The 27,611-nt window shown below is 37.1% G+C and overlaps 2 protein-coding genes across 9 annotated transcripts; one reads left to right on the top strand and one right to left on the bottom strand.

Moving 5' to 3' along the window:
- Positions 1–758: 758 nt before the first annotated feature.
- PUS7L (pseudouridine synthase 7 like) lies at positions 759–11,803 on the bottom strand. 5 transcript variants are annotated; one of them, XM_088055125.1, is made up of 8 exons: positions 10,585–11,803; positions 9,771–10,053; positions 8,621–8,816; positions 6,864–6,962; positions 5,308–5,389; positions 3,713–3,990; positions 2,064–2,117; positions 759–1,481 (listed from the first exon to the last, which is right to left on the bottom strand). In XM_088055125.1, the coding sequence occupies exons 1-8, from the start codon at positions 11,471–11,473 to the stop codon at positions 1,158–1,160; spliced, it is 2,205 nt and encodes a 734-aa protein (XP_087911251.1). In that variant the 5' UTR covers positions 11,474–11,803; the 3' UTR covers positions 759–1,157. The 5 variants fall into 5 exon arrangements, with proteins under 5 accessions (XP_087911251.1, XP_087911254.1, XP_087911252.1 ...); XM_088055128.1 differs by having other exon boundaries at positions 9,966–10,053; XM_088055126.1 differs by having other exon boundaries at positions 9,771–10,035.
- Positions 11,332–24,762, top strand: IRAK4 (interleukin 1 receptor associated kinase 4). 4 transcript variants are annotated; one of them, XM_088055131.1, is made up of 12 exons: positions 11,332–11,452; positions 12,260–12,429; positions 13,480–13,625; positions 13,937–14,134; positions 14,871–15,031; positions 15,703–15,767; positions 16,010–16,124; positions 18,083–18,222; positions 21,286–21,469; positions 22,251–22,313; positions 23,870–24,028; positions 24,136–24,762. In XM_088055131.1, exons 2-12 carry the CDS (start codon positions 12,269–12,271, stop codon positions 24,169–24,171), a joined length of 1,428 nt encoding a protein of 475 aa, XP_087911257.1. In that variant the 5' UTR covers positions 11,332–11,452; positions 12,260–12,268; the 3' UTR covers positions 24,172–24,762. The 4 variants fall into 4 exon arrangements, with proteins under 4 accessions (XP_087911257.1, XP_014104331.2, XP_087911256.1 ...); XM_014248856.2 differs by lacking the exon at positions 11,332–11,452 and adding an exon at positions 12,000–12,055; XM_088055130.1 differs by lacking the exon at positions 11,332–11,452 and adding an exon at positions 12,077–12,122.
- The last annotated feature ends 2,849 nt before the right edge of the window (positions 24,763–27,611 follow it).

Here is a 27,611-nt window from a genome sequence, read left to right as displayed (position 1 = left end):
CTTACAGAGTAATACTCTTTTTTAAGGTATAGAATTATCTGGATCTTTCGTTGCTGCACAGTTTTATACATGCATTGAAATTATGTGAGCTTTATTTCTATTTTTCCTATTCCTATCATTCTCAAGCTTGGGAAATTTATCATATTCAGCTGCTAGCATCATCTGAAAAATTATGCAATCATTTTATCAACTGATGCAACAAACAGAAATCAATTTATATTATTAATTCCTGCTCAATAAAAATGAGTAGACTTTCCTACTTTAAGTTATGCTGCCATCTGCAGGCAATCCAGGTTAGAAGAGGTCTCTGGTCCCTAGTTTAACTGCCTCCACAAAACAATGATAGTAATAAAGATAATAAAAAGGGAAAAAGTATGTGCTGATCAATGCATTTGCTCACCACCCTCAGTTTGATGCCAGACCTCCCTTCCTGAACCCAGATCAGCTCCTTTTCCAAGTGACTCCCCTCAGTTTATATACTTGTTTATACACTTCTTCTGTGGTGTGGAATATCCCTTTGGTCAGTGCTGAAATAGGCACTCCCAGCTATGCACTACTGAATCTTGAAATCACCAGCATAAACTTAATTTTAGGCATTCACCAAATGTCTGATAAAGCAACCAACAACTTGTCACTGCTGACTCAGGACTTTAACCTTTTAACATTAAGTACCTGAACACAACGAAACACAATATATTAAGGAAACCTCAGTACAACAACTTTTTAGTTAGAAACTTTTAGGCTGTAAACTTATAACATTATTGCTTGAATAGCATTTATTACAAAATATTTATAAAATTACTATGAATTACAAGATACATTTTTTTGCTGCACATACTTTTCCAGGGCTTTTTGTAAGCCAGATTTCTACACAAACAGGAAATTCATGCCGGCTGCCCATGGTTTCTTTAAGTTCTATTAGACCAGCCTGGTGTAAGAGTTTTACTCCAATTAATTCAATCCATTTAGAGTTTGGAATGATTTTGAAATATTCCAAAGTATTTTGGCAATATTTTTTTTCCTTATCTGTATGAATCAAAATCTACAAATTTTACCTGTTCATGACTTAAACCTGTTATTCTCCCTTATGTTCTTGGCATTACATGTAAAATACCAACTTTGTACAATATTCCTGCAATCTTTCATTAAGTGCAATCTTAAAAATCACATTTCATTATTTCTCTCAGACAGACTGTTGCATAACATGAAGGATCAAGGTCAAATGATATATGAAGAGAGAGCTTTAAATCATTCAGATGGTTGTCCTCAGTTTTGATCTCTTTTTCACTACTTTCCAAAAAATATGAGAGATTCTGAACATTTTTCAAAATGAGTCTGTAGCATCCAGGTATATTCAGCTGTAATGGAGACACTCTGAATTTGCACAACTCCAGCTCATCCTTAGAAAGCCTTTCATGGTACCATTGTCCAACTTTATTACTGGGGTACTTGATACTATGTCCCACCATTGGAAGAACCACCTTCAAAGAAAAAAACAAATATATTTGAGGTAATGCTCACCCATTCCCCTTTAAATAAATGTGATCATTTAAAATGTATTTGAACCTTTTGTTTTGGGGCCTGAAATAGTGAACCAGCAGATTCTCTTGTGAAATGAAGCTGTGCATTGCAGGTATATTGAATGTAATTAAAGCAGAAAAAAATAATCAATGTACCAGGATTCGTAAAACAAAGCAGTACACAGCAGTAAAGACATTCAGTTGCCATATAGTCAGTTGCCATGCAAGACTTCACAACTACACTCTAAAACCTTCAAAAATTAGAATGTCAACTGCTTTTGAAAGTTTTTCCCAGTAGACTGAAATCTTTCCCGAATTATTCTGCTTCAGGATAAATATTGCCATACTTCAAATGACACTGTACTCATTTCCACTACAAAGTAAATTTGTTATGAGAGTGGAAATTAGCTTACATGTACCTTCTTTGATGAGCATTCTGGCAGGGATGGAGACTGCACCAGTTAAATTAATCACATTATTTAAAACAAAACATTTTAATCAAATAAAAAGATCAACAACTCAGCATTTTTCATACAGACTTACTTGGTATATAGAGTATTTGTTAGCTGATTCTTCTGAAGCAGTGACTACATGAACCTGACAAGACATTCAAGAAGAAAAAAACACCAACCTTTTAAAAAGTAAAAACATATGTTTTCCTTTAGGAATTATGCACTGTACTCACTAACTTGCAAAGAATATTAAGGTTATTTGACTACTGCAGGGGCAATAAACTCATGTATGAAAAAAATCTTAAGATATGCTTACTTTAAATTAATCAGTGGTGATGGCATTACCACTACTATTCTTTGAATCTGAAGTTAACAAAGTCAATGCCATCTTGTGCTTCATCAGCAAATGTAAAAATACAAAGAAAAATGTTTTATATTAAGAAGGAATATATCTACATAAAACTCAGTAACTCAATACTGAATTTAATACAACTGCTTTTAATTTTATTTTATCTAATTATTTCATTAACATTCACTCTAAAAAATATTGGTAAAGAAAAATCTCAGTTGAAACACAAGCTACTCCATAGGGACTGGAGGTAACCTTTCAAATGCTCTTGCCCTAAATTTGTAAGAGGTTCATCCAAAATAAATTAATTACATTCTGCCTCTGCACACACCTATTTATTCTCCAGTAAAATACTGCACAGTTTATGATTGATCTGATCAGGAGAAAGATAGACATAAAGATATCCAGCTGCAAACACTGCCAAGTCCACCACTAAACCCTTATCACATACCTCCAGGGATGGTGCCTCAACCACTTCTCTGTGAAGCCTGTTCCAGTGCTTGATAACCCTTTTGGTGAAGAATATTTTCTAATACACAATCTAAATTTTTCTGGCACAACTTGAGGCTATTTCTTCTTGTCCTACCACTTGCTACTTGGCAACTGTCTTCACAATAAGGTATGCTAACCCTAAAAGAAGAGAGCACTTCAGAATGAACTTCAGCATGTCAGAATCTGGGACCAGACACTTCACTGCCAGATTCTACTCACTGGCTGACCTATGGCTTCATGCATAGCTCCCAGGCTGAGCTATGGGCAAGCAGAAGCACCCCCTTGCCCTTTACTACCTTACCAAGAAGGCTGCTGCATTTTTTGAACAGCTGCTACCAGTTTAGACCCAGCACCAGTGAAATTGTGCTAAACATGTTTTGCCTCTGTAGCTGCAATGGGGATTATCAGCTCAGCCCGAGGCCATCTTTCACATTGAACTCACAGTCAGCATTGTATTTAGGAAAGCCTGATGTGGACAGCAAGACTCAGATCTGCACTGACCAGTAATATGGGTACACTCAAGAGTCTACTCTGAAAGTCTTACCCAGTCAGATCCTAAGAAGAACATTATATACCATGGAGACTAAATTTTCACATGTATCATTTCCAACCTTCTGTTCCTTCCTCTCACTTGAACAAAATGAACAGCCAAAACAGATTAAGGCTTGTATGTCTATTTATGGTGAAACAAAAAGAAACAAAAAAAAAATTAAAAAAAAAAAAAAATCATACAATCATGTATTTTAACTTTGTCACAAATATTCAATATTTTAATGAATGAACCAAAATAAAGGCATTAGAGTATGTCTGCTTATGGATTCAAGTGCATTAAGTTGTTTGGGGTTTTTTTGTTGTTGCTGTTTTTCTTTTTACAAGAACTACTTTACAAGAAGACTCACCTTGTCATTCAGGGAAATACTTTCATCATTTTCTTCCAAGAAGACAAGATCACCCTCAACCACTTTTGAGCCGTAAGTCTTCAGCCTATATGATGCCGCTTCATTCCAAATTTTACTGCAATAAGCATGGACATAGAATATGCGCAACGAGTGAGGAATGTTGAGCCATCCTTTGGTACAACCTTCCTGATTTACACCGTAGCGATTTAAAGCTCGTAGCAACATCTTCTCTCTTACTTTAAATTCTGGCAGCATCACAAGCGTGCCCTTTGCATCTTCTGATATAAACAAAAATAACCATGTCAGTAATCCCTGATTATTCAAGTATTACCTGACATTTAAAAAGATAAAATAATCAAATAGAGAAAAAAGCTGTCAATCATGTCTCCATGCTTTGATTATCTCCTTTCCTTCAATGTGTCACGTTAGACAAATTTCATCTTGTGTGCCTATCAACACAGACCCATGATTTTTTTCTGTTTCATGCACTATAAATTAAACTAGCTATCATTCAGTTGTTTGGCCTAGCTTGAACAATTTTAGAAACTTCCTTTATACTCCAAGGGGGTTTTTTTGAACCAGGTAACTGAAAGTAAAAACCAAGCTATAAAAGAATATTAAATCTCTACTTCTCATCATTTTAGAATATGTATTTCACAGCAGGTAAGAACCGTGTCTTTATTTTAAAGGCAAAAATTACACTGGCCTCAGGGAAGTCTGACCCTTAACCAAGATGAAAATGCATTTAATCAGATTTTTACTACATTATATAAATGCTGTATGTTTAAAATTTTATGGGTTTTTTCTTTTCATATTACAAGTGATTACCTGATGAAGCCTTTTACACAGTCTTCTATGTCTGCTTTCAGAAAAGGCAAGCAGCTGCTTTCAGGGTTCACATTAATGTTTTTCCATGCATCATACAGCCATGTACAGAACAGAATCATTCATCTTATATTTTTTTGTGAAACCAAACATACTTTTGTCTTTTAAAACTATATATCATAATTGGTATGTCAATCTAAAGTGATAAGCAGACTAATAGATGTGGAATATTTGAAAAGAAAAATACATTTGAAGTCGAGAGCAACTTCAAATTGGTGAGAAAGCTCAGCTGAATGATAAAAGCAATAAATATGGCAAACAGAGCACTCTACTTGGCAGACTACTGCCTTTGACCTATTTTGCTGATTTTAGTTCAAGAAAGAAAGAAAGTAGATGTGTTAAGTTCTGAGTATGTGTTGAGTGCTGCATTCCTGAATACTCCCTCACTAGGGAGAAGTTCATTATCCAAAAGCAGACAAATTGAAGTAGGCCAAAACTCCTCAGATAAATCTTAGTCTCTTGTATTATGATACACAGTGTTTGCTTCTCTGTTTTCTCACACCTGTAGTACATTCATTTTCCGCTATTTTGCACATTTAGGGACTCATCCTCATACAATTTTTAAATGTGCAACTCTATTGAGTTTCATAGAATCAAGTATAAGTGGCATAAAGCAGAGGAAAATAAAAAGTATCTCCCTGTGCAGCAACACCTTATTACCTCACAATATTGATTCTACATAAATATATGGACAATTTAAGTGGACATACCAGTTTGAAGAAAGTATCTTTTTGCATTGTTTACAGGATCATCAGTATCTTCGGGTGTGAAAAATAACTTCACAGCTTCCACCTTAAAAGAACAATTTATTTTGTTTTCAGTTAAATACAACTATTTCTCAGCTAAACAGGTTATCATGCATCTGATTCTGCCTTAACATACTCTGCAATCTCTCAAAATTAAAACAGTTCTTTAGAGTCAAAATCAAATTTGCCCCTTCACAGAAGATCCCTTGAATCACAGAACAATGTATTGTGTCCCTTCTCAGATTAAAAAGAGGTTTTAGTCACCCAGAAAATGTGAAAGTTTTCAAAGCTCTGTGAGAAACCAATCACTTTCTTAGTCATCCAGCTCAAACTTCTCCACCTGAAATTGTCATCATTCTATCCTGAACAGGAAGGCTCCTTCCTTCCATCCTGCATGCTTCATACAAAATTTAGACTGACTTTCCACTGTGTTATACAAAGGCACAACTATTTTTTATTTTGTTTATTAATACTAATCTGTATTAGGTTAGATGACACTGTGACAAGGAAAACACTACAGTAATCTCTGCTACTTGCAATATATGAAGAGCTGCTCAGTTTGCTAGCACTTCTACTAACCTGTGACACCTGGCTCTTGTCCTCCTCTGTGTTGGACTGTGCAAGCACATACTGGCACATTTTTAATATGAATAGTAGTTCCTACCTATTTTAAATTAAAGTAACTAAGTCAAGACTAAGGATTTAAATCATTACTCCTCAGGGACTGGCATCTGGTCCAACTGCTATCTGATGTCAGATACATCAACAGCAACTTTCATGGGCTGCCCTCTAATCTTGGATCTTGTATTTGAAAGATAAGTTTTCCTGATTTTTCTCAGAATCAAAACAAGATTACTTGAGTATCCTTTTCTTCTATCTTTTTGACTTTGTAGTGTCTGATTAGTGTTTTACCTGTGCCAAACACTGTATCACATACACTGAAAAGTACATTTATCTTATTAATTATTACTTAATAAGCTCAGAACTGAGAGCTTGGGAAAGTAGTCAAGGAATAATGGAAAGCAGCAATCTCTTCTATACAGCAGATAAATTACCGCAGTATTGAAAAAGCAAATCCTTTCTTATGAGCTTATGCGACATTCTTAAGAATAAATAGACCCCCAGCAGGATAAAGAAGCTACAGTTCAGAGGCAATCAGGACCATGAATAAACACTGTATGAAGACTGCCTCTTTTCAGTGTTCAAACCCTGTATGGAATGCAACCACTTTCCTGCCAACTGGCATGATGACAATCCCAATCACATTCCAATCACAGACAGAACTATCACTCCAGAACTATTTAAAGCTTCACTTGCTGTTTAAAAAAAGGTTTTAGTTTCCGTATGAATATCTTCATGCTTATGTTATCAAAAATGATCTAGCAATTGCTCCAGCACACAGATGAATTTATCTCACAAATGAAATTATTCACTCAGAAGGTCAACTCCAGTTCTAGATATTGCAACAGTAATATGAAATTCTTTTGACAATAAGTACTCAAATTAGAAAATGGAAATACCATTTTTTCATTCAGTAAAGCCAGTCCTATTTGATCTGTCTGAACAATTTGTCCTTGCCCAAATCGCTGAGGTCCATAGTAATTCACAAAACCTTTTATCTAGAATGAGAAAGAATAAACATGTTACATGCATGAAAGTACTGCACACGATTAATAAGACAGGGCATACAACACACAATACACATCTATATTTACATCCAAAATGCATAAAACCAGAATCAGAAGTTATATGAAACAAAAGAAATACTGATACATCACTGCAAAATTCTGGCACTAAAAAGATGTCTAAAAAGACTATCAAGTTCTACCATTGTCTTCACATCATTAGAAAGATCCCAGGTAAATGAAACAAAATTATTTCTATATAGTTAATTATCATAATTACAATTATAGGTCAAGTCAAATAATTAAGCTTTTTAAATGTGTCAGATTATGGAATCTCTACTCAAGCAAATGCAGCACAGCTAATGAACTGGACATTTTTTCTTGAAAACACTAATCTTTTTCACATGAGATAATTTCTGTTGTTATTGCAATATAAAGGTCAAAGGCGAACACTTCTTTGAATTGGGATTTTAAATCTGATGAGTTCAAGGTCACATGTGAGAAGTAAAATCACAGTCATGGGATCTAAGGAGAACACCTTTTTCCACAAAACAGTAAGTATACATGGAGCAGACAAACAAAATCATATACTTGTTTTGCAAATGGTTATTAAGTTCAAATTTTATAATCTTGCTTGGGACACCTATAGGTCCCATACACAATTTTGCTATCACAGAAGATGAAAAATGCATATTTTGGATTAATACATATCCTGTTTTGTCATTCATCTTCTGACCAGCAACGTAAATCTAATAAAGCAAGACACACAATCATAGGAATTTGTGTTTATTTTCCAAACAGCAAAATAAAACAAATAAGATGGAGTGAAGAAAGCATTATAGTACCAGCTGAATGCTTTCCTCAATAATAAAATTAATTTCCAAAGTATATGTAATGTATTTTGCTTTTTCACACTGGATAGCTTTCATTCAAGATTTTATTCCTGGATTAATCTTCTTAAAGCAATTTATATTATAGTCATTATTTTGAAAGATAGGACAAGAAAATAAATACTGTAAAAAACATCTACTGGTTTTCCCTTCCATTATTTTCTTTTATTTTTCTTAATGGTTTACGAATGTCTGATGATCAGAGTTTCCTTCAGGGACTACAGAAAACAGAGCCAAAATCCACTGCATTTCAGGGGAATCCTTCTTGGAGATGGACATTCCACATATGTTCATACCATTAAAGTTTTTCATTCAAGACAACCATGCATGTTCCTCACATAACCAAAAAAGGCAACCAGCTGTCATATGCACTGAGCATATGTGTGTATATACACATATCACATACGCATTATATGGGTGTGTAAGTACATTGTTTCCCCCTTCATCTGCCACAGTGAGACCCATCACTTTGGGTGCAGCAATCCCTCTTATGTCCATATTCATTTGTTACTGAATTCCCCTTGTCTTTTGCTGCCCCACGCTGGGGTCTCCAGTCTGTAACACAGAATAAATTCACTTGTAGTCCCTTCTTGGAAGGTAATTTTATTCCTGACTCCCTAAAAAATGCAGGAAGGACAGAAAATGCAAAAAGCACCAAACATGGAAAATATTGCCATTATTGTGCTATTTCAGGCATTTTCCTTAGAAGTATTTTTTATAACAGCAAATAACTCATTATCAGCAACCATGAGCCTTTCTTACCTCAACACTTTCCATTGCTTCAGATATTCTCTCCTTCAGATCTGCAGAAGAGTCATGACTGTGGTGTTGGAGATCTCTCACAACTATGTCAAAGTGATTGCCCTTCAGCTGACCAAGTCTGAGGTGCTGGCATGCTGGACGGATGTTGTATATTTTCATACCCCTTTTTTCCATTTTGTTTCCAATTTCCTTCAAGCTGAATAAATAATTAGGAAAAATTATAAACCATCCTCTACTAAAGCTATACAACTCGTAATGAATGTCTTTTTCACCTTTGCACTGATACCAAAAATACTTAAAAAAAAAAATGGGTTGTAAAACAATTATTATGAGAAAACCAAATCAAATGCAGAGATAGAAGTCTTAAAATTTAGTTATAATCCAGAAATACTTTATAAATATTTGCATCATTGGCATTTTTATTATATTGACAGATGCTGGAATAAAGCAATTGATCAAACTTTCTCAGAGTAACTGCACTGAATTTTTAATTTTTTAACATGAAAAACTAGTCATTTTCTTACTCTTCACTCCTCAAAACCTGTTTTTCATTAAAGAGAAAGGCAAAGAAAAGGTAATGTGCTGTAGCAGACTCCAAAACACAATTGCTCTTTCTCAGTCATCTTTAACATAAACAATTCAACGTGCTGATTCTTTGTGTGTGCTCACACATGCTAGTAATTGGAAACACAGCTGACAGTTCAAATATTTATCCTTTAAAATATCCACTCAATCTCTTGTTCTTATGTGTAAGTAACAGCCATTCAAATCAAAGGAAAATTTCAGCATAAGAGCTTGAATTCTAAGCAGTATTTCAGTAACTTCATAAACTCTTTATTTATAAAAAATATTTATTTATCCTGCTGTGTGGATGCATTTACCTATTTTTCTTCATCATTTAAACACTAACGTGAAGTTTTGCTAATTATCTCTTGGACAACTGGCCTCCAGTTTCCAGTGGAGTTTTACCATTGACTTGAGTGGTAAGTTGGTTATTTCCTAAAGCCACAAAAGATTAAAGCAATTTCCACTGTGCTCTATACAGCCAAGGGGAAAACACATCAAGAACATTTCAAGAGATCATACCGTTTTGATACTTATTAATACCAAAACCTAGGTGCTGAACTGCTTGTACCCAGATTCCAAATACCTCTCAGGAGTCACCTTCTTCACAACCATAGGCTGCAAAGTGATAGCCTTCTTATCTTTGATGCCAGTGTAACTGAAGTCTGAAGGAAGAACATCAAGTTCAGCTGCCAACAAGCTGATTGCTTCTAGTGTTTCTAGGTTTTCTTTCTGAAGGGTGAAAGCTGAAACAATCATCTCAGAATTATTAGGAACTCGCCTTTGTTTCAGTGCTCTGCCATGACAGATGGGCAGGTTCTTCTTTCCCTCAAACTGTAATAGCTTGTAAACTGTAAAGAAACTGAAAACTAAAGCAAATGGGACTTTTACAGCACAGAAGGAAAAAAATAAAAACATTACACAAAACTCAGACCAACCAAAAAACCGTGATGCCCTTAAAAATATTACCTTGTAAAATGCAACAGACATTCATGGATGTATTTCAAGAAACATTCTCTGTATCAGAAACTGCTTTAAAGAATGAGATCATGAGTTAAATTTAACCTTACTAACTTGTTCAATATCTACATACACCTCCTAAACTCCCACAATTACTTTCAAGGGAAAGCTATCACCCTGGGAAAGCCAGAGTTAGTTAGTGGCTACAATCAAAAGAACCATAACCACTACCAGTGAGCAGTTTATGTCAAATTGCTGCAGTAACTTGATTCCTCCATTTCATTCTCCAGGGATGTAACAGCATTGCACTGGTAATGATTTATTTCAACATAAACAATGGGTTGACCAGGCCTATGTGTCATATAAGAATGATCCTCAGTTTCAGTCTTTCTACAGAACACCATAATACCTGCCATTTTCACTAAAAATTAGGTATTTACCTGTATAAACATCTTGCTTCTCCTGAAAACCACCAGCAGACCTTTTTCTGGACCAATTTTTTTCTCGAAACCGTACCATTATTGACATATTTGGCTGATCATTGGCATCTGTCACAGTAAAAGATTTTGTTTCTAAAAGCTTTCCAAACTTTCTGTTGATAAAGTGGTGAACTATTTTTCTGTGCTCTTTGTTTCCATCAGGCTCAAAGGAAAATGTAGAATTTTCTATTTTTGCATCTAAAAATTTAAAGAAATCACTTGTTTCCTTTTCAGTCACTAACTGACAAAGTTCTCTGTAATCAGGATTTTCTTTTACAATAATTTCTTTGTCTTTTGTAACAGTGACTAGAAACGGGAATTTCTGCCTAACAGCACCGTGTAAATCCGCTCGAATTTTCTTGTCCAACCTGGGTCCTAGCGAGAACTCCCTAGTGCCAGCATCAGTGTTTTTTTCCAAGCCCCACGTATCCTTCAGATCACAAGCAAATTTGCTAAGCAGTTCGCTCACGGGCTTGCCGAGTAAGGACTCCAGCACAGGGGCCTCCCCGAGACCGGACTGCAGCTCGGGGTCTCCCTCACGCTCACTTCTGCTGGGGGATGCGCCTGCCGCCGGGCTTGGGCCGCGCCCCGGGGGTCCGGGCGCAGCATCCTGGGGGCACTCGGGGGCACCCGGGCCGGGGGACTCCGCCCTCCGCTTTTTGGGCTCCCGCGGGCACGGGCTGCCCTGTGCCGGCGGCGCTTCGCTGCTCTTCTGGAGCAATTCAGGCCGGGTGTCCCTGAGGAAGAGTTCGGGCACCTCGAGCTCTGTCACTAGGAAGTCCCTCGGAGAGTTTTTGATGGTGCCGCGGAAGCCGGTGTGCTCCGTCACGTAAGTAAAGGAGGGCAGCATGGCTGCGGCCTGCCCTGCTCCCGGCCAGGCCCGCCGCACCTGCAGCGGGCGCAAAGGAAAAAGGGAGAGGGGCGGAATAGAATCAGCTGCTACAAAACAGGCTGCTGAAAGGCGGGACGGGAGGCAGGCAGGCAGGGATGGATGGACGGATGGATGCAGGGACGCAGGGAGGGAGCGAGGCAGGGACAGACACAGAGAGCAGGGAGCCCCACGCCCCCCGGAAGCCGCCGCCAGGGGGCGCCACGGCCTCCTCCCATCAAAAGGGCCCACGGACGTTACCAAGTTCCCCAGGGCCGGGGGGAAAGACGAGGCAAAGAGCCCAACGACCCCCCCCCTCGCGGCCAGACATGGGGCGCGCCGGAGGCGGGGTCCCTTTCGGCCGCCTATGGGAAGGCCAGGTGGGAGAGCGCTTCCGCTGTGTCCTCACCGCTCCGGTGACGTCAGAGGCACCGGGGGCTGGGCCCCACCCCCTTAAAGGGGAAGGTTTAAAATTGGGGCGGGGAAGCGGAGCTGCGGTAACGCCCGGTGGGAGGCGGGGCGCATGGGCTGGGGATTCGCGGGCGCCGTGGCCCGGAAGCGACGGTGAGGCGTGAGGGGACTCCGGGAGGCCCCCGCTGCGGGGTGCAGGGGGCGCTCGCAGCCGGGAATGGTGGGCGGGAGCTGCGCCGCCGGGGGTGGCCGGGCCGGGGGGCGGCTGTCGGAGCCGTGAGGTCGGGGTAGGCTGTGGCGCCCCGCTGGGCGGCCGCTTCCCGGCCAACCGCACGGGTAACCCCTGTGTCCCACCAGGAGCGGAGGATGGGCGAGCCCGTGACGAATTCCACGTACGTCCGCTGCCTGAGCTACGGGCTCTTGAGGCGGCTGGCAGAGTTCATCGACCCGCAGGAAGGGTGGAAGAAACTTGCCGTGGATATAACCAACCCGTCCGGTGAAAGCAGATATAGCCAAGTGCATATAAGGTCTTACATATACGTCCGTAACGTTAACTCGTGCATTACCCGTTCAACACAAATACCTTGTTAATCCTGTTTTCCACCCCGTTACTGTAATTTGCTGCACTTTGTATGCCGGTGGGCACTTGGGTTTTACAGTCCCGTTTCCTTAGGGGCCGCAGGGTAATTACTCCTAATTGTTCTGCAACTCAGTTTTTAAGCAAGCCTCAGAAAATTGACTAAAGAAATTAGGATTAATTAGAGCAACAGACATGGGTATTTTTAGCAATATAGCAGCGGCTGCATAACTTTCTGTACCCTAAAGATTATTAGACATTGGTGTTACTGTGCCCAAGAGACTTCTGGAGTGTAACTCCTAATTCACTCTTTCCAAGAAAATGCCTAACAAATGTGGGGAGCCCGAGGCATAAAGCTAACAAGCTTATGTGAGAAATAATGCTTGCAATATTTTATGAGCACCTCATTGCTTGAAGGGCTTGTTGGATCCTTGTTGAAGCTGTTTCAAAGACAGGTTTTTTGATGTTGTATATATCATCTTGGGTTTTCAGGCTTTTCTAGTAATAGTAGGACTAAATCTTTGTTTTTCTTTCAATGGTTGTATTAACTAAGTCAGAATACTGGATCTAATTACTTCTTAATGCTTACTTCTTAATCACAAAATATTCAAAACGGAGTATGAATGCTAAATTGATGCAAAGCAATTATTTCTGTCATTTGATCTGGGTCTGACTTACTCTGTCTCTGGCTGACATTCTCTTCTCTGTTAGTCCAAGGTGCCAATATGTTATGGATCCTAGACAAATAGCTGAAGCCATGTATATGTGTATTTCCCATAGTTTTTCCCATATTTTGCATGGTGTTCCCCCAGTTTTAAATGTGTTTAGGTTTTTTTGGCTGTGTTTTCAGAAGATTTGTGATATTTGCAGTGTGTTCAAATTTTTTTTTTCAATATGGACTTTTTTTTTTTTGTAATTTGTCTTTAATCTCTTTCCCTTCATGCTTCTTGATGTAACTTTATTCCTTTTTTTTAATATTGGTTTTAACTTATCTTTTAAGGAGATTTGAGGCATTTGTACAAATGGGAAAGAGCCCCACATGTGAATTGCTTTATGACTGGGGAACCACAAACTGCACGGTTGCTGATCTTGTGGATCTGCTGATTAGGAATCAGTTCCTAGCGCCAGCAAGCCTTTTACTTCCAGGTAACTGTTATTCTTGTACTGTGTTCTCAGTTTTCTAAGATGCTAAAGAGCTTCACACTGACTTAAAAATCAGAAAGGCTTAGGTTAAAATAACCCAATGTGAATATATTTTCCACTTTCTATCACTTGTAGTAACACTTTAAATAAGAGTTTCAAGTTTCAATGAGAGTGCTGGAGTTTACACATGGTAGCAGACTATAACCTGGTGATACTTACATGTCTACTCATTTTCAAAAATACTGGCATTAATATTATTTGTTTTTTCTCTGGCTCTTAATGTAGTTAACACTTTTTCTAAATTCCCTTTTCAGAAGCTGTAAGGATGCCAGAAGAAGTTACATTACCTCTTTCTTCACAGGAAACCTTGCCTATACATGAGAAACAGCTACCTGTACAGGAAATAGAAGTGGCATCTGTAAAGCTTGTTTTAGCTCAGAGTACTGAGAGGCAGCATTCAGATTCTTCCTACTTAAGTGAAGAAAACAGCAGCTCACAGTCCAGTAACACAGGTAGATGTTTACTTTGGTAGAATTTAGTGCTATTTTTTTTTTTGCTGATCGGTTCTTCAGCCCATGTGAAATAAATCATAGCGGTACATGAGAGTGATGACACTATTTCTATCATGGTGCATCTGTGGGAAAGAGCATCTTGCCAATAAGTCGCCTAATTTGATGGAAAACTTAACTGTTAGTTAAACTGCAATTTCTTTTTTGCCACACATAATCCTGTTGCCCTTTTCCAATACTTATTTTATAGACTGTTCAGCATCTCGTGCTTTAAAACTAGATTTTATATGTCAGAAATGACTGAGAATGCTGGAGAAAAGATGACTGAAGAAGGCATTTTAGGAAAGTGTGTGGTTGATCTATTCCTTCCTAAAGGTCTACTTTTGGGTTGCTGCCAGAAACATGATGTAACCTTGGCATATTTTTTTAAATATAAGGTAGTCTGGCTCTGTGATCTGCTATACATCTAATTTCTACTACCTGTATCACAGGTATGAATCCAGTATACAATCAGATGTGTGCTACAGTGCTAGTTGTGAAGAAAATTATGCATATATAATTATATATGTTTAGCTGCCTTCCTTTTGTGTTTCTGGTATCTTCATCACAGAGCTGGAAGTAGGGCTCCACTGTATTAGGTTTTGTGTGGTAATAGGTTTTTGTTTTAAGAGAACTGAAACAGAAAACCTTGTTCCTTAAGTGAAAACATAGTTTTGTGCTAAATGTCAATGTCTTTCAGATTTTCAGAATTTTTTGTTTCATGACTTGGAAAGCATTACAAATAATTTTGATGCCCGACCAGAATCAGCTGGAGGTAATAAACTGGGAGAAGGTGGCTTTGGCATTGTGTTCAAAGGCTACATCAGTGGCAAAAACGTGGCTGTCAAGAAACTCATTGCTGTGAGTTGTCCTGGGAATTTTTCATTTTAATGACTGTGTACGTTATAGTATCGACTTGTTTACCTTGTTTATTGTGAAAAGTGTTGAATGTTACATTTCAAAAAGTGTTGTTATTATGTTACACATTAGTTGGATTAAGAAATTTATCCTTAGTCCCCTCAATGTTGTGAGTCAGCACAGTCGCAGGAGCTAATTCTTCCCTTCTCCATAGCTCTCCTTTGAGGGGCTAAACACGTTGTTGGGAAGAGCAGAGTGCTTCCTTAGTTGTTTTCCCCTCGCCCTTAAGAAGTGCCAGAAGAGAAGGGGTCCTAAGGAAGTTTCCATTTCAGATTAGGATGGCTGAGATTCACAAGCTAAATAGGTATTGTCACAGAATTTTAGTCTTCATACCACTGTTTTGTGTTGATATTGAATTTTGTAATTAAGTGCTATTAGAAGGTAACTGTAGTGAATGGAGTAAGTTGCTGACTGCTGAAACTAGATCCATTTATCTAGTTATAGTGTTCCAAGAGATTTAAAGTCATGTTCTGATATTTTATTTTAGAACTGAGTAGAACGTGTATTGTGAAAAGTTAACTAAGAGAGGCTTACAATTCTTTGTTTTTTTTAATGAACAACTGTGCATTTTATTATGAACCAGTGATGTTAATGTCAAATACTTCTTTCTATAGATGGTTGATGTTAGTGTTGAGGATTTGAAACAGCAGTTTGAACAAGAAATAAACATAATGGCAAAGTGAGTACATCATTATACAATTTTTGTCTTTCTAACATAACAGTTTGCATGTTAACTGAAAATGTTTCTTATACAGCACAATCACATTTTGTTTGTTTTAAAGCATCACTACACAAACCTGGCTTTGTGCAGTAGAGGTGAAACAAGTCATTGGGAATCAAGTTCCCTCTGCCTTATGTTTTTCCTCAGATGTTGAGAGTCTTTCAGAGCAAATGTGGACAGGTATTTTTCTTTTGCTATAGGTGTCGGCATGAAAATTTAGTAGAATTACTTGGTTTCTCAAGTGATGGTGCTCAGCCATGCCTGGTGTATGAATACATGCCCAACGGTTCGTTGCTTGACAGACTTGCTTGTCTGGTAAGTGAAATCTTTTCTAGCTTCCAGTTGCCTTACTTTGCTAAAGTATAGGAATCTGTGGAATGTCTTTCAAATGGAACTCAAATGTGATGGCCAAATGATGTTTTACTACTTTCTTCTTGTGTTCTAATAACAAGTATTCTTTCAATAAGATTTTACACAAACATTTTAGATGGATTAAAGTCAAATCAGGTTGACAATACAATGTCATGTACTGGTACTTGAAGCATCACAGAGGCTTGGACTGACTATGCCTGTGTGAGGCTGTGCAGAGGGTGCTGCAGTCTTGTTCCCAGTTCTGATGTTGGTATGTTCTCTGCTGGTTCCTGAGATTCTGTGCTGTGAAATTGACCTTTGTTCATTGTCAGTGTGATAGCGGTTATAATACAATGCTCCTAGTCTGCTTGTCTCTTTCTGAAGTGCCCTAAGTAAACGTGAATTCCATTTTTAAAAAATATTATTTTGTGTGAATGCTTCTCATTTAATCTTCTAGCCTTTGCCTTAAGTAAATAATAAGTTGCTTTGGTTTGTTGAGACAACTCTGTGTATCAAGGACACACAGTCCAATAGTAAGCCAAACAAGGTAGTAGATTAGTGTTTGTTTTAATTTGTTGAAGGAGTTCAAAAAATCTGCTTAATACAAAGCAATTGCAGTTTCTGAGATTGTAATCTGGTGAACATTTTAAATTGGTGCTACTTCAACCACCCTTGTCCTCAGACTTAAAATATTGGGCTTGCTTTTTTTTCTGCACTGATTCTCTGATTGTATTGGTTCAAGCATCTATTAGCTGGGAAAGATCTGGAAAAGGGAACTGATCAGGCTGGTGAAATAATACTTGGTGAAAGATTTAATTTTCACCTAGAAACATTTCCTTCATAGGAATTTCCTTCTGGTCCAGTGGGAAGGAAGTGGTGCTATGATGAGAATGAGTAGCAGTACTTGGGCAAAGGGCTAGCTCAGTTAGGACTGCTGTCTCAGTTTGGATTGATTAATTTGCTTGCATATGCTGCTACATGTGCAATTATTTTGGTTTTTTTAACTGAATCAGTGCAGAAGGGAGACGTTTTAACTAAGGATAGTGCAAGTTTATCTGTAGAAATGAGCAGTGCTTAACAAGGGTGTGTATGAAAATGTTCATCCATGTAACTGGCCGTTATCATCAAGTGAGCTTAAAAGATTGGGGATAATTGAAAGCAAAAGGAGAAATCACTGAGTCCTTTAGAAGGAAGAGACAAATTTATGATATAAATCAAGAAATCTAAATCAGAATCTATAAATTAGAAAGAATCTTTATCTAACCAGATCAGAGATGTGAGTAATGTACTTACTTGAACATATGTTCTGGCTGATGACTTCATTTTGTGAGTTCACTGGATGTGTTTGATGCACAGACTCTTGCTTGTATCATGTTACGTCTGGATGTTGAGCAGCCAAGGGAAGTGGTAGAATGGTGAGATACTGTAATCCACTTCCTTTGGCCACTAACAAGATTAAGAGCTGGTTTTGAAATATAGGTGTACTTATTTCTAAGGTTTAGTTAGTAGTATGAATAAAGCTAAGCTCTCAAGAAATCCAAAAACACTGGAAGATTGACTTCTTGTTAATAAAAGCTGTGGATTGCTTTGAATTACTTGCTTTGGCTTGAAGGCTCTGATATCAGTGCTAGTACAAAGTGGGAGTTGCAGAGATAACGGATAGCAGCTGGCCTTGGAGGGTCAGAGTCAAACATTACCAAGAACATTTTTTGCAACTGGCAACTTAATCTAGGGCAAAATGCAGGGAAAAAATGTAATGTGACAAAAGCATGCATTTCTGCCTAAGTCAATTAAGAAATGTATGCTGGTAGTGTTTTTAATTATCTACTTGAAAACAATAAAACATAGCAAGAAGTCACTTTTGGGTTGTGGGGTTTTTGTATGCTTGTTTTGGTTTATGTGAACGTATATATATTTTTCAGATTTTTACTTGCCTTTTCTTCTTAATCAAGGATGAAACTCCACCAATTCCTTGGAATATGAGGTGTAAAATTGTTCAAGGTACAGCAAATGGCATCAACTTTTTGCATGAAAATAATCATATTCACAGAGATATTAAAAGGTAAAAGCTGCAGACTATTGCTGGCTGCATTTTCACCTTTTCATCTTTCTTTTTTCTTTTTCATCTTTCCCCTGTTAAAGTAATTTTATAGAGAACAAACTACAGAAAGCATTACTTCAGTCAAGGGCACAATCTTCTGCAAGAGACATCCATCACCACAGTCTTGTCTGTGTCACAAGGACATGACCAGTACAGACTTCTGAAGATAATTATGGGGTTAGAACCATAGAATTGCTTAGGGTGGAGAAGACCTTTAGCATCAAGTCCAACCATTAACCAGCACTGCCCTGACCACTGCTAAACCATGTCCCCAGGTGCCCACATCCACATGTCTTTCAAATATCTCCAGGGCTGCTGACTCCACCACTTTCCTGGGCAGCTTCTTTCACTGCTTCGCTTTGTGAAGAAATTTTTCCTAACACCTAATTTAAACCTCCTGTGGCACAAATTGAGACCATTTCCTCTTGTCCTATTGCTTTCTACTTGGGAGAGGAGACTAACCCCCACTTTGCTCCAGCCTCCTGTCAGACAATTGTAGGGAGCAATAAGGTCTCCCTTGAGCCTCCTTTTCTTCCAGCTCCCTCAGCCGCTGGACAGCTTTCCAGCTGTGAGATTTTGCATTGTAATTGTAATTTGTGTTATAAATGTAATCTGTAAATTGTAATTTGCATCATAATCTGTTACTTTTGTATAGTTGAGTGCCATGAGAACACACAAAGTTGTTCTTTAATAGCTGCTTCTAATGAAGCTACTGTTGAACAACAATTAATCTTTAAATATGGAATTTTTCAGATAAAAACACACTTTTTTTTTCCTAGAGCACTTTTTTGGAGTGTCTCCTTTGATTTACTTCTATTTTTTTATACATATGTGTATGTAAAGTATATATATTAAAATATATATCTTATATATATGTGTATGATGTATATGTATGTATATATATGCATAAAATATACAGTAAAATTACTTCAGTCAGGTTCATGAAATTCAAGATTCTTCTATGATAATGAATGTTCATTGTTTGTTGTACCAGAGTTTTTTTTTCCCATGGATATCATAACTCAGACTAAGTGAGGGTTTTGTTGTAGACTTTGGTTGGCTTTTTCTGGTGTTTTTGTTGTTTGCTTCCCATTTCCTGCTACAGTTTACTGTATTGGATTTTTTAAAAAGCAGCCCAGATCTTTGAAGTAAAGCCCCTAATGCCTTACTCCTTCTGAGGGTAAAGAAGGGAGCAACTGACCAATTAAGTGTTATGGATGAATGTTTCAGTAGCTTTCTGGCTTCTGGCAACTCTGCTAAATACAGGCAACTTCATTTTTGTAACCTTTCAGTTTTTGGGGAGCAAGCTTTTGCTTCATCTGCCTCATGTATGTGCTTGCTGCTTTGACAGTTTTTCTTCTTTCTTCCCTGCTTAAGCCTCTGGAGAAGTGTAATGACTGGAAGGGATGCACTTCTTACCTTACACTGCCTCTGCCCTTCTAACTGCTGTGAGTTGATCATTCTAGAAAATTGGGGTTTGGGGTTGTTTTTGTTTGGATAACATTTTGCGATTTGTTGTGTGAATAGTTCAATAGATTTGATTGGTACTATTAGCAGTGCTGCCACTCCCAGATAACACTTAAATGAAGAGACATCTAAGAAAATTAACTTCAGTCTTCATTTTGCTGTGACATGTAGAGACCTTTCATAAACACACAGGCACTAGAACAACTTCTCTAGGCTAGCGGGGACATGGTTTAATGTGTGTTCTCACAGCTGTTCATCGTTTTTTGAATTGGTTATGCCTAGGAAGTAGTTCAGTTCTGTTTCAAATCTTGAAAGTTGCAATAAAACTTGCATTTGTTGTGCTCTTTTTGGTGTACCCCAAAAAAATGACCACTCTTTGGACTTAACTCAAGTTGGTAAGAAGCTGACATTTATACATTTCTGAAGTTGTGATCTTGTTCTCTTTTTTTATTTTTATTTTTTTTTAAGAAGTTGAGCTTTAAACAGGAGACCAGTTGGTGGATGATGCCTTGACAAGTGTTTGGCCTTCTGTAGTGCTCATATATCTAGCATTACTTACAGCAGTTCTAATATCAAGTGATCCATTGTAACTTACAGCTGTATTGATTTTGTTCAGGTTTGGTGAAGAAGGGGAAGTTAGAAATATAACTTTCTAGTAAGTGTTACATGTTGTATTAGGCCATGTGGCTTTCTTACAGTTCCATTAAAGGGATAAGAAAAAAAGGATTTCATAAATATTAAATCAAGTTATTTTAAAATGGTTCTTAGTGGTAAAAGTTTAAAACCCAGTAGATTTCTGCTGTAATTCATCCCACTCTGTATTTTATGAAAGCGTTAAGGACTTTGAGATGAGCCTCGTTTGTCAGGGTTGCTTTATTTTTTAAGGAATGTAAAAGCTGGAGGTCAAGTGAAAACACGGCACATACAATATTCTAGCAGTAATAAGTTTTCTGGTTTTCTTTCAAGACAAGAATAAGAGTATTATTATTCATTTGGCACATGAATTTATCATGGTTGACATAGTATTAGATAATAGATATAAAAAAAACTGCTCTTGTTAGTTCTGAGAAGAGATTTAGACTATAAGACTTAAACTGTGATCCAGTAGAAGTTGAGCTAAGCATTCTCTATTGTCCCTCTTAAAGCCAAACCATAAATGTAACATAATTGGTCTGTTATAAGAGTTTTGTATTTCTAAGGTTTGGGGGTAGGGGGAGTGTCTAGACTTTTTCCTTGTGTTCTGTTGTTTTGCCTTTTTTTTTTCCTTTTGGCATGCGTGCATGCACATACAAGAGAAAACATGGATGGATCTTGCAGTCAGCTCTTCATTTATTTAGAGGAAGGAATTTGGAAATTGAGCAATTGCCAACAAAACTAAATTTACGTAACTTGTTTTATGAAATACCATTAGATTTTTATGTAAATATCTTAGCTTTCAAGATAGTCAAAATAGTAGTTTACATTTGGTTCCTAAAGAATTACTAATCTGTCATAAAACCTGTTTGGAAAATTCTTTTTTCTTTTTTGTTTTTTCCCCTCCTTGCCCGCCTTCGCCAGTGCAAATATCTTATTAACTGACACATGCGTGCCTAAAATTTCTGACTTTGGCCTTGCAAGAGCATCTGTAACATTCACACAGACAATCATGACTGAAAGAATTGTTGGAACAGCAGCCTATATGGCACCTGAAGCTCTGCGAGGAGAGATAACACCAAAATCTGATATCTTCAGTTTCGGAGTAGTAAGTAGAATGTGGGCAATATATTACTTCTTTTGTAAATGATAAAAGCATACAAAATAGAGTATATAAAATAAAATTATTACTCTGGTCTATAATTTTTCTTTCTCCCAGTAGATATTTTCTTAAGATAGTGTTTCTAAACTTTGACTGTGTTAAAATCATTTGAATATGTTGATTTGCTATGTGAAGGACCAGATTAAAATAATATTCCAAGTTCTAGCTAAATGTGGTTTGAAGTGGTGTGGAACATTGTTTTTGCTTGCATGGTATTGCACAAAAGTGTAACTCAGGCTGAAAAAGAAGAAAATAATCCAAAAATGTGTTTTATTATATTCAGCACCAAAAATACAATGCCCATGTTGGATTTGCCTTAGAGCTTAGTACAAAAAAGACATGAGCTTAGTATTTGGAACAAAAATTAATCCATTCTGAACAGATCCAAGACCCTACTCACTATTGACTCACTTCATAGCATTTAGTTTAATGGGAAGGTAGGCCTAACACTATGTTTGAATAGTTTGGAAATTCTTCAATCTTGCTGTGAAGGAACACAATGTAGGGTGAGAATAACTTGTGTTGAAATTTGTAAGCCATGCTGCTAGTAACAGTTAATGAAAATAAAGGCAGGAACAGAACCAATGAATTGTATAGGAAATCTTTGGACAAACACAGATCCTGAGAGTATTTGTTGACAGGCTGGAGGTCATGCTCCTTTTTTCAAATAATATTAAGTGTTACTCCGTGCTTCATTTTCTGTTCTGATTTTTCTTCTTTCTCCTAGGTGTTACTAGAAATAATAACGGGTCTTCCTCCAGTAGATGAAAACCGGGAGCCACAGTTGCTGGTATGTTCTTTATGCTTTCTCCTTCCCTCCAACTGTTCCAGGATTACTTTATATGAAATCCTAGTCAGTTAACAGGTTCTGAGACAATCAAATTAGCCATCAAAATATGTAGTTGTGAAAACAGCTTTTTTTATCAATGTTTGTCTTAGAGGTGAGGCTGAAACTTTTATCGCTTGGCTGGTAGATTTGTTCATCCCTTAAGGTCATCATCTCCTAATCTGATACTGGAACTCTTTGTTTCGGTACTGCTTCTTATTACAATACCATTGTACTCTGTTAACATACTCCCAGATACCCTGATAATTCCTCATTCCCTGAAACATGCTGAATTGTTCATCTCTTGTTTGTTTATTGTTCTGTATCAGTTTCCATCTTCAACTGTAGTGACAATTTGCAAGTACCATATGCTTTTAACCTTAGTGAAGTTTGAAATGTAAGGGCTTTTCTTGCACAGTAAGAGGTGGGTTGAATTTTCTTTACTATTCAGTTAATTCAGTCGACTGATTAGGAAACTAATGTCTCAGAGTTCACTCTCTTGAATTAAAAACCTTACAAGACTTTTCATAACTTAGCTTTTCACATAGCTTAAAACTAAGTTCTGAACTAGTTAATCCAAGATTTTCCTAGAATACTTTTTACATAAAGACTAATTTATTTATTAAGTATGAAATAACATTGAGGTCTGGATTGATTTTGTTCCATACTGTTTGGAACAGTATAAATCACTTTCTTCCAAATATTTAGGAATACCAGGGTAGTATTAGTAGATTTTTCTTGTCCTTTTAAGCTATATCTTCTGGGATTGCAGAATAATTGTTGTGTTGAACTTGTAAACACCTTGGAGAACTCAGGTTTTTTAAAGTGGGCTTTTTCAGATATAGGATCTAATAAGGAATGTGACTGGTACAGTTTATCTTTGTAATGTATTTTTGGGACCATAAAGAGAATGGTCAATGTCAGACCATATGGCATCCTTAGCTTGAAAGGAAAATTTTGAGGCAGTTGAATGTTGGTCAGCAATTTCAGACTGACCCATAGAGGGAGATGATCTGCCTCTACTCATTGCCTCTTACTTATTCATTTGTGCTTCCTCAAACAGTATGTGTGATTACAGATAACCCATTTCAGGTGTGTTGGAACTGAGGCCTTTTGGATTAAACCAGTTAGATTTAAAATTTGATTTTTGAATAGAAGTTTCCAGTGGATACCACAGTCACTGAGACTGGAGACAGAAGTTTGGTTTACAGAATGAGACTTTATAAAAGTGATTAAAAAAATTATACCAACTTAAGATTGCATATTTGTGGGTTTTTAAGATATTTTATTGATTGAGCCTCTTCTCCTACAAAAGAAACAAGACTAGAAAACTGAGCCTTGAAATGGGAGGCAGTTAAATCTGTATGATACGGCTTAAAGAAATTTTCTTTATGGTGTTGTGGTAATTAAAATTATATAGAATAAAAATAACTAATAAAAAATAATAGCTCATTTATACTCTCACATGCTGTTCAGATACTTAGAATGTTATCTGCTTGTTGGTTCAAAATCTCTTGTAGTTAAGTATAAAAGACGAAATTGAGGATGAGGAAGCAACTATTGAGGATTATGTTGATGAAAAGATGAGTGACTGGGATGTACCTTCAATTCATAAAATGTATTCAATTGCTGATCGGTGTCTGAATGACAAAAAAACCAGAAGGCCAGACATTAAGATGGTATGTGGTCTTTCAGATAAAAGGCTTATTTTTTGGGGGTGGGTGGGTGTGTCCCCTGCATATGGTTACTGTATCAATTAATTACATTTCTGTCTGTTGTCTTCCAGGTCCAACAGCAGCTCCAAGAGATAAAAACTTCATAATGTGTTTCTTCTGACACACCAATGTTTCTATAATAGAGACACTAGTACCAAATTATTAATTAGTATTTAATGCAACATTATCAGTGGTTCTGCTCCCCAGAACTTTCTAGGCACATGTAAGGTGAGTTGTTGGCTTGTCAACAGCTCTTTCACATATGTTTAGTCACTGGGCCCTTAACATGAGAAAACTCTTTCTTGTATTAACAAATTGCAGTGCTGTTACATCATCTTCTCCTGCAGCTTTTTAAATGCATTTCCATATTATAATCTATTTGATTCTTTTTATTTCCAAATATCTAGTATGTCTGATAAAAAGGCGTATTAGTAACTGGGCAGAAATTTTTTTTTGTAAATTGCTTTCTTGATCAGGTGTACTAGACCTGTGTCTATTGAGGACAAAACCATTTAATAGCTATAATGGTACTTAATGTTATCTTTTTGGGAAATGACAATAGTGTTACCCATTTAAAACAAGTGTCTACTTAATATTTTAGCTTGAGAGTTCATGTTAGTGTGAATGGTCTGGTACTGTTTGTGAATGTTATCAAGTCTTCTTGGTATTAGTTTTAGGCAAATAAATGCTGCAATACATCTTCTAGGTTGTTTTTTTCATTTCAAGGATTCCCAAGCAAAATAGTTATCTTGCTGTGCAGATGCATTTACACTTGCAAATGCTTTCTTGCAGTGAACTCTGTGATGACAAACCATTTAATTTTTATTCACAGGAAGACTCTTAGCTACTTTGACTATTTTAGGAGGATTGAGTATTTTTAGTACTTTAGGAGAGAAGTCCATATGGATTATAAATACAGATGGTTGCTTTTCTAGAAAGGGGTCAGAATAGTGATATGAAGACCAATTCCGCATTTTACTTAGTCAAATAATTAAGCTATTTTTAATATGTGTTTTATATATATGTGTATGTATATTAACTAAATACAAAAATACACTTCAAAAACTCTAAATGGAAAGCTTTTTAAAATAGAAACATTGACAAATCAAAGCAGACTAAAAATGGAATGAAAGTGATTATTAAGACTCCAGATACTTTGGACTAAGTATGAATATATTACCATTGTAAATGAAAGATGTTATTTTCATATAAACTCATTTTGCACCTTGTGAACTTTCTTAATAGCTTAGGGATAGGAACACAGTCTGGCCTACAGTTAAATCTGGAATTCTATGATTGTGTGACTTCATTCAGGAATATATATTTGTTGTAGGAAGAATGTGATTTCTAATGTAATGATATCATTAGATTTCTAGCTATTAATTCATTTTGTATTGCCTTTTCAAACTGTTGGCTTAATTTAAAAAGAAGGATCTACCTAATGGCTTCTAGCTTTTTTTAGTATAAATTGTAGAAACCTGTTAATATAAATAAAAACTCTGCAGTATTACTTCTTTCTGCTATTAAAACCTTGAGCCTTGGAAATAATCATTTTATATTCCTTGCATTTCTGTTAAAAACATTATGGTAACTTTACAGCATGGAATAAAGCTGTACAGATCAGAACCTGGAGAAAAAAGCTCCTATAAAGCTAAATTAGAATAAAATCTGCTGAAGCCGTTCTTCAGTTTTAAGCATCTCCAGCTGTTACGTGAAGGTTTTATATTAGATCATGTCTGCTTTTTACTGTTCCCTGGAGCTGGAATACATCTCTATTGTTGTCCAGAAGTGTGTTTGCTGTAGCAACTGTCAGCTCTGTTCACCTCTGGTGTGCTAGAATGTTTTTGTTCATTCACCAACTGTGATACTTTTCAGTGTGAGGAGAATCTCTGCTACAGGCATGGGAGTTCCTGCTCTGTCATACTACACCATTACTATTTGCAGTTCTGCTCTCAGCAGTGAGGTTTTGGCAGTAGTTTTCCCTTCCTCACTAAAACTGAAGCATGTTAGCTACTGTTTCATACAATTTAGAAAAAAGTTTTGAACTTAAGTGAATAAAAATATGAGGGGTTAAGTAGGTAAAATTAGCTAACTTGCGTGGCAAGTTTGGGTATTTTTTTAAATACATAGGGGACAAGGAGAAAGGGAAGTTCTTTCTCACTTGATTTTTTTTTTTTTTGGAGGTCTTCATACACTAAAATCAACCTCTCTAGACACTAACAGAGGATAAGAGTAGCTGACTTCAGTTTCTTTTGTTCCCTGCAACAACCTTATCCTAGAATACATACTTGTGTTATTTACTGTAATAAGGCTTTCTAGGACACAGATCAGTAACTTGAGTCATTCAAGATATTTGTAATGGGATGATTTGCTTTCATAGAACTGGAGCTGAGAGGAAATTCAGTACAGTTCTTGGTGGGTTCCACATGGGGCAGAGATAGGGCTAATCTGGTTTGTATACATCCTGTCTGAGCAGGGAAGGTGCCATGGAGGGTAACAGAGGATCACAATGCTCAGGGAAGGAGCCAACTTTTTGCATGTTAAGGATTATAAAGCAATTTAGTCACCCAGGGAAGGACAAATGAATGAAAAATAGCTAGAGCGATTTACTGCAATTTCACAATTAGAAAGCAATAGCAAGATGAAAGAAAATGCTAATGAGCCAAAGAAAATTGTCTTTTAAGGAAAACGTAGGAAGGGGAACAGTTCTCCCCTTGGCCACAGCAGGAGTAAGGGAATGGCTGTTAGTTGCCAGAGCAGAGGTGTCTGCACAGCCCTTGGGCTGGGATCAGCCATAAGTGGCTGCTGAGGAACAAAAGCAAGAACAGGATATGTATCTAGAGATACTGCATTGGAATAAAGTGGCTTTGTACAGTTTGCAACTCAGTAACTTTAGAAAGGATGTACAGTCTTCCTTAAGTTATTAAGACTCTATTATCAATTTTCTTTGATCAGTTTGTCCAGTTGACTCCTGAGCCAACACACCAGCACTTCATATTACTGAAATGGGAAATGCCTCATCTTTCTATTTGGGTGTTCCAGCTGGGGGTTTATTTACCACCCACTGACCAAAAGGCAAATAAAATTGCTTCTGATATTCATGGGTACATAGAGGCCTAGCCTATTCCTTCCTCCTACCTTCTGCCTGTTCCTCTTACAGCTCTTATTATAGTTAGCATTTGGCATTAAAATTATTCTCTGCAGTCCTAGTTCACATCTTCAGATTTTCTTCTTTCAATTATAAAATTGCTGCATCACAAATATTTCCCCATGGGGGATGTGTTGGCAGGACAGTTTAGAGAAAAGCCAGGCCTTTAAATGTTCTTTTCATCTTGAATTTCCAGGGCAAGAGGAGGTCTTCAAGCAAATTATTTTCAGTTTAGACAAAGTGTTAATGGAACAACATTACAAGTAGTTTCATTACAGTAGCTCATGCTGAGCAAGTAAGAGCAGATTGAACTGTTAAATCACCAGTCAACTACTTCAGCATTTTAAAAGGATAGAAGAAATTCTTGAAGGGGCTTATTACTGAAAGCACAAAAACTTC

Source organism: Pseudopodoces humilis, chromosome 5 (assembly GCF_049639895.1).
Source record: "Pseudopodoces humilis isolate 2021_Gansu_Grassland_sample_001 chromosome 5, ASM4963989v1, whole genome shotgun sequence".
NCBI classification, from domain to species: domain Eukaryota; kingdom Metazoa; phylum Chordata; class Aves; order Passeriformes; family Paridae; genus Pseudopodoces; species Pseudopodoces humilis.
The sequence above is the reverse complement of the archived record's forward strand: the minus strand, read 5'-3'. Positions and strand labels throughout refer to the sequence as shown.

Bases quoted from the DNA above. Each gene is read 5' to 3' on its own strand.
- PUS7L (XM_088055125.1), bottom strand. From the start codon at position 11,473: ATGCTGCCCTCCTTTACTTACGTGACGGAGCACACCGGCTTCCGCGGC. The intron at 6,963-8,620 runs GTAAGAAAGGCT...TTCTCATTCTAG, and splicing joins AAGCAATGGAAAGTGTTGAG to ATAAAAGGTTTTGTGAATTA. The intron at 2,118-3,712 runs GTGAGTCTTCTT...ATGTCTTGTCAG, and splicing joins GTATTTCCCTGAATGACAAG to GTTCATGTAGTCACTGCTTC.
- IRAK4 (XM_088055130.1), top strand. The intron at 13,626-13,936 runs GTAACTGTTATT...TTCCCTTTTCAG, and splicing joins AGCAAGCCTTTTACTTCCAG to AAGCTGTAAGGATGCCAGAA. The intron at 24,029-24,135 runs GTATGTGGTCTT...GTTGTCTTCCAG, and splicing joins GAAGGCCAGACATTAAGATG to GTCCAACAGCAGCTCCAAGA.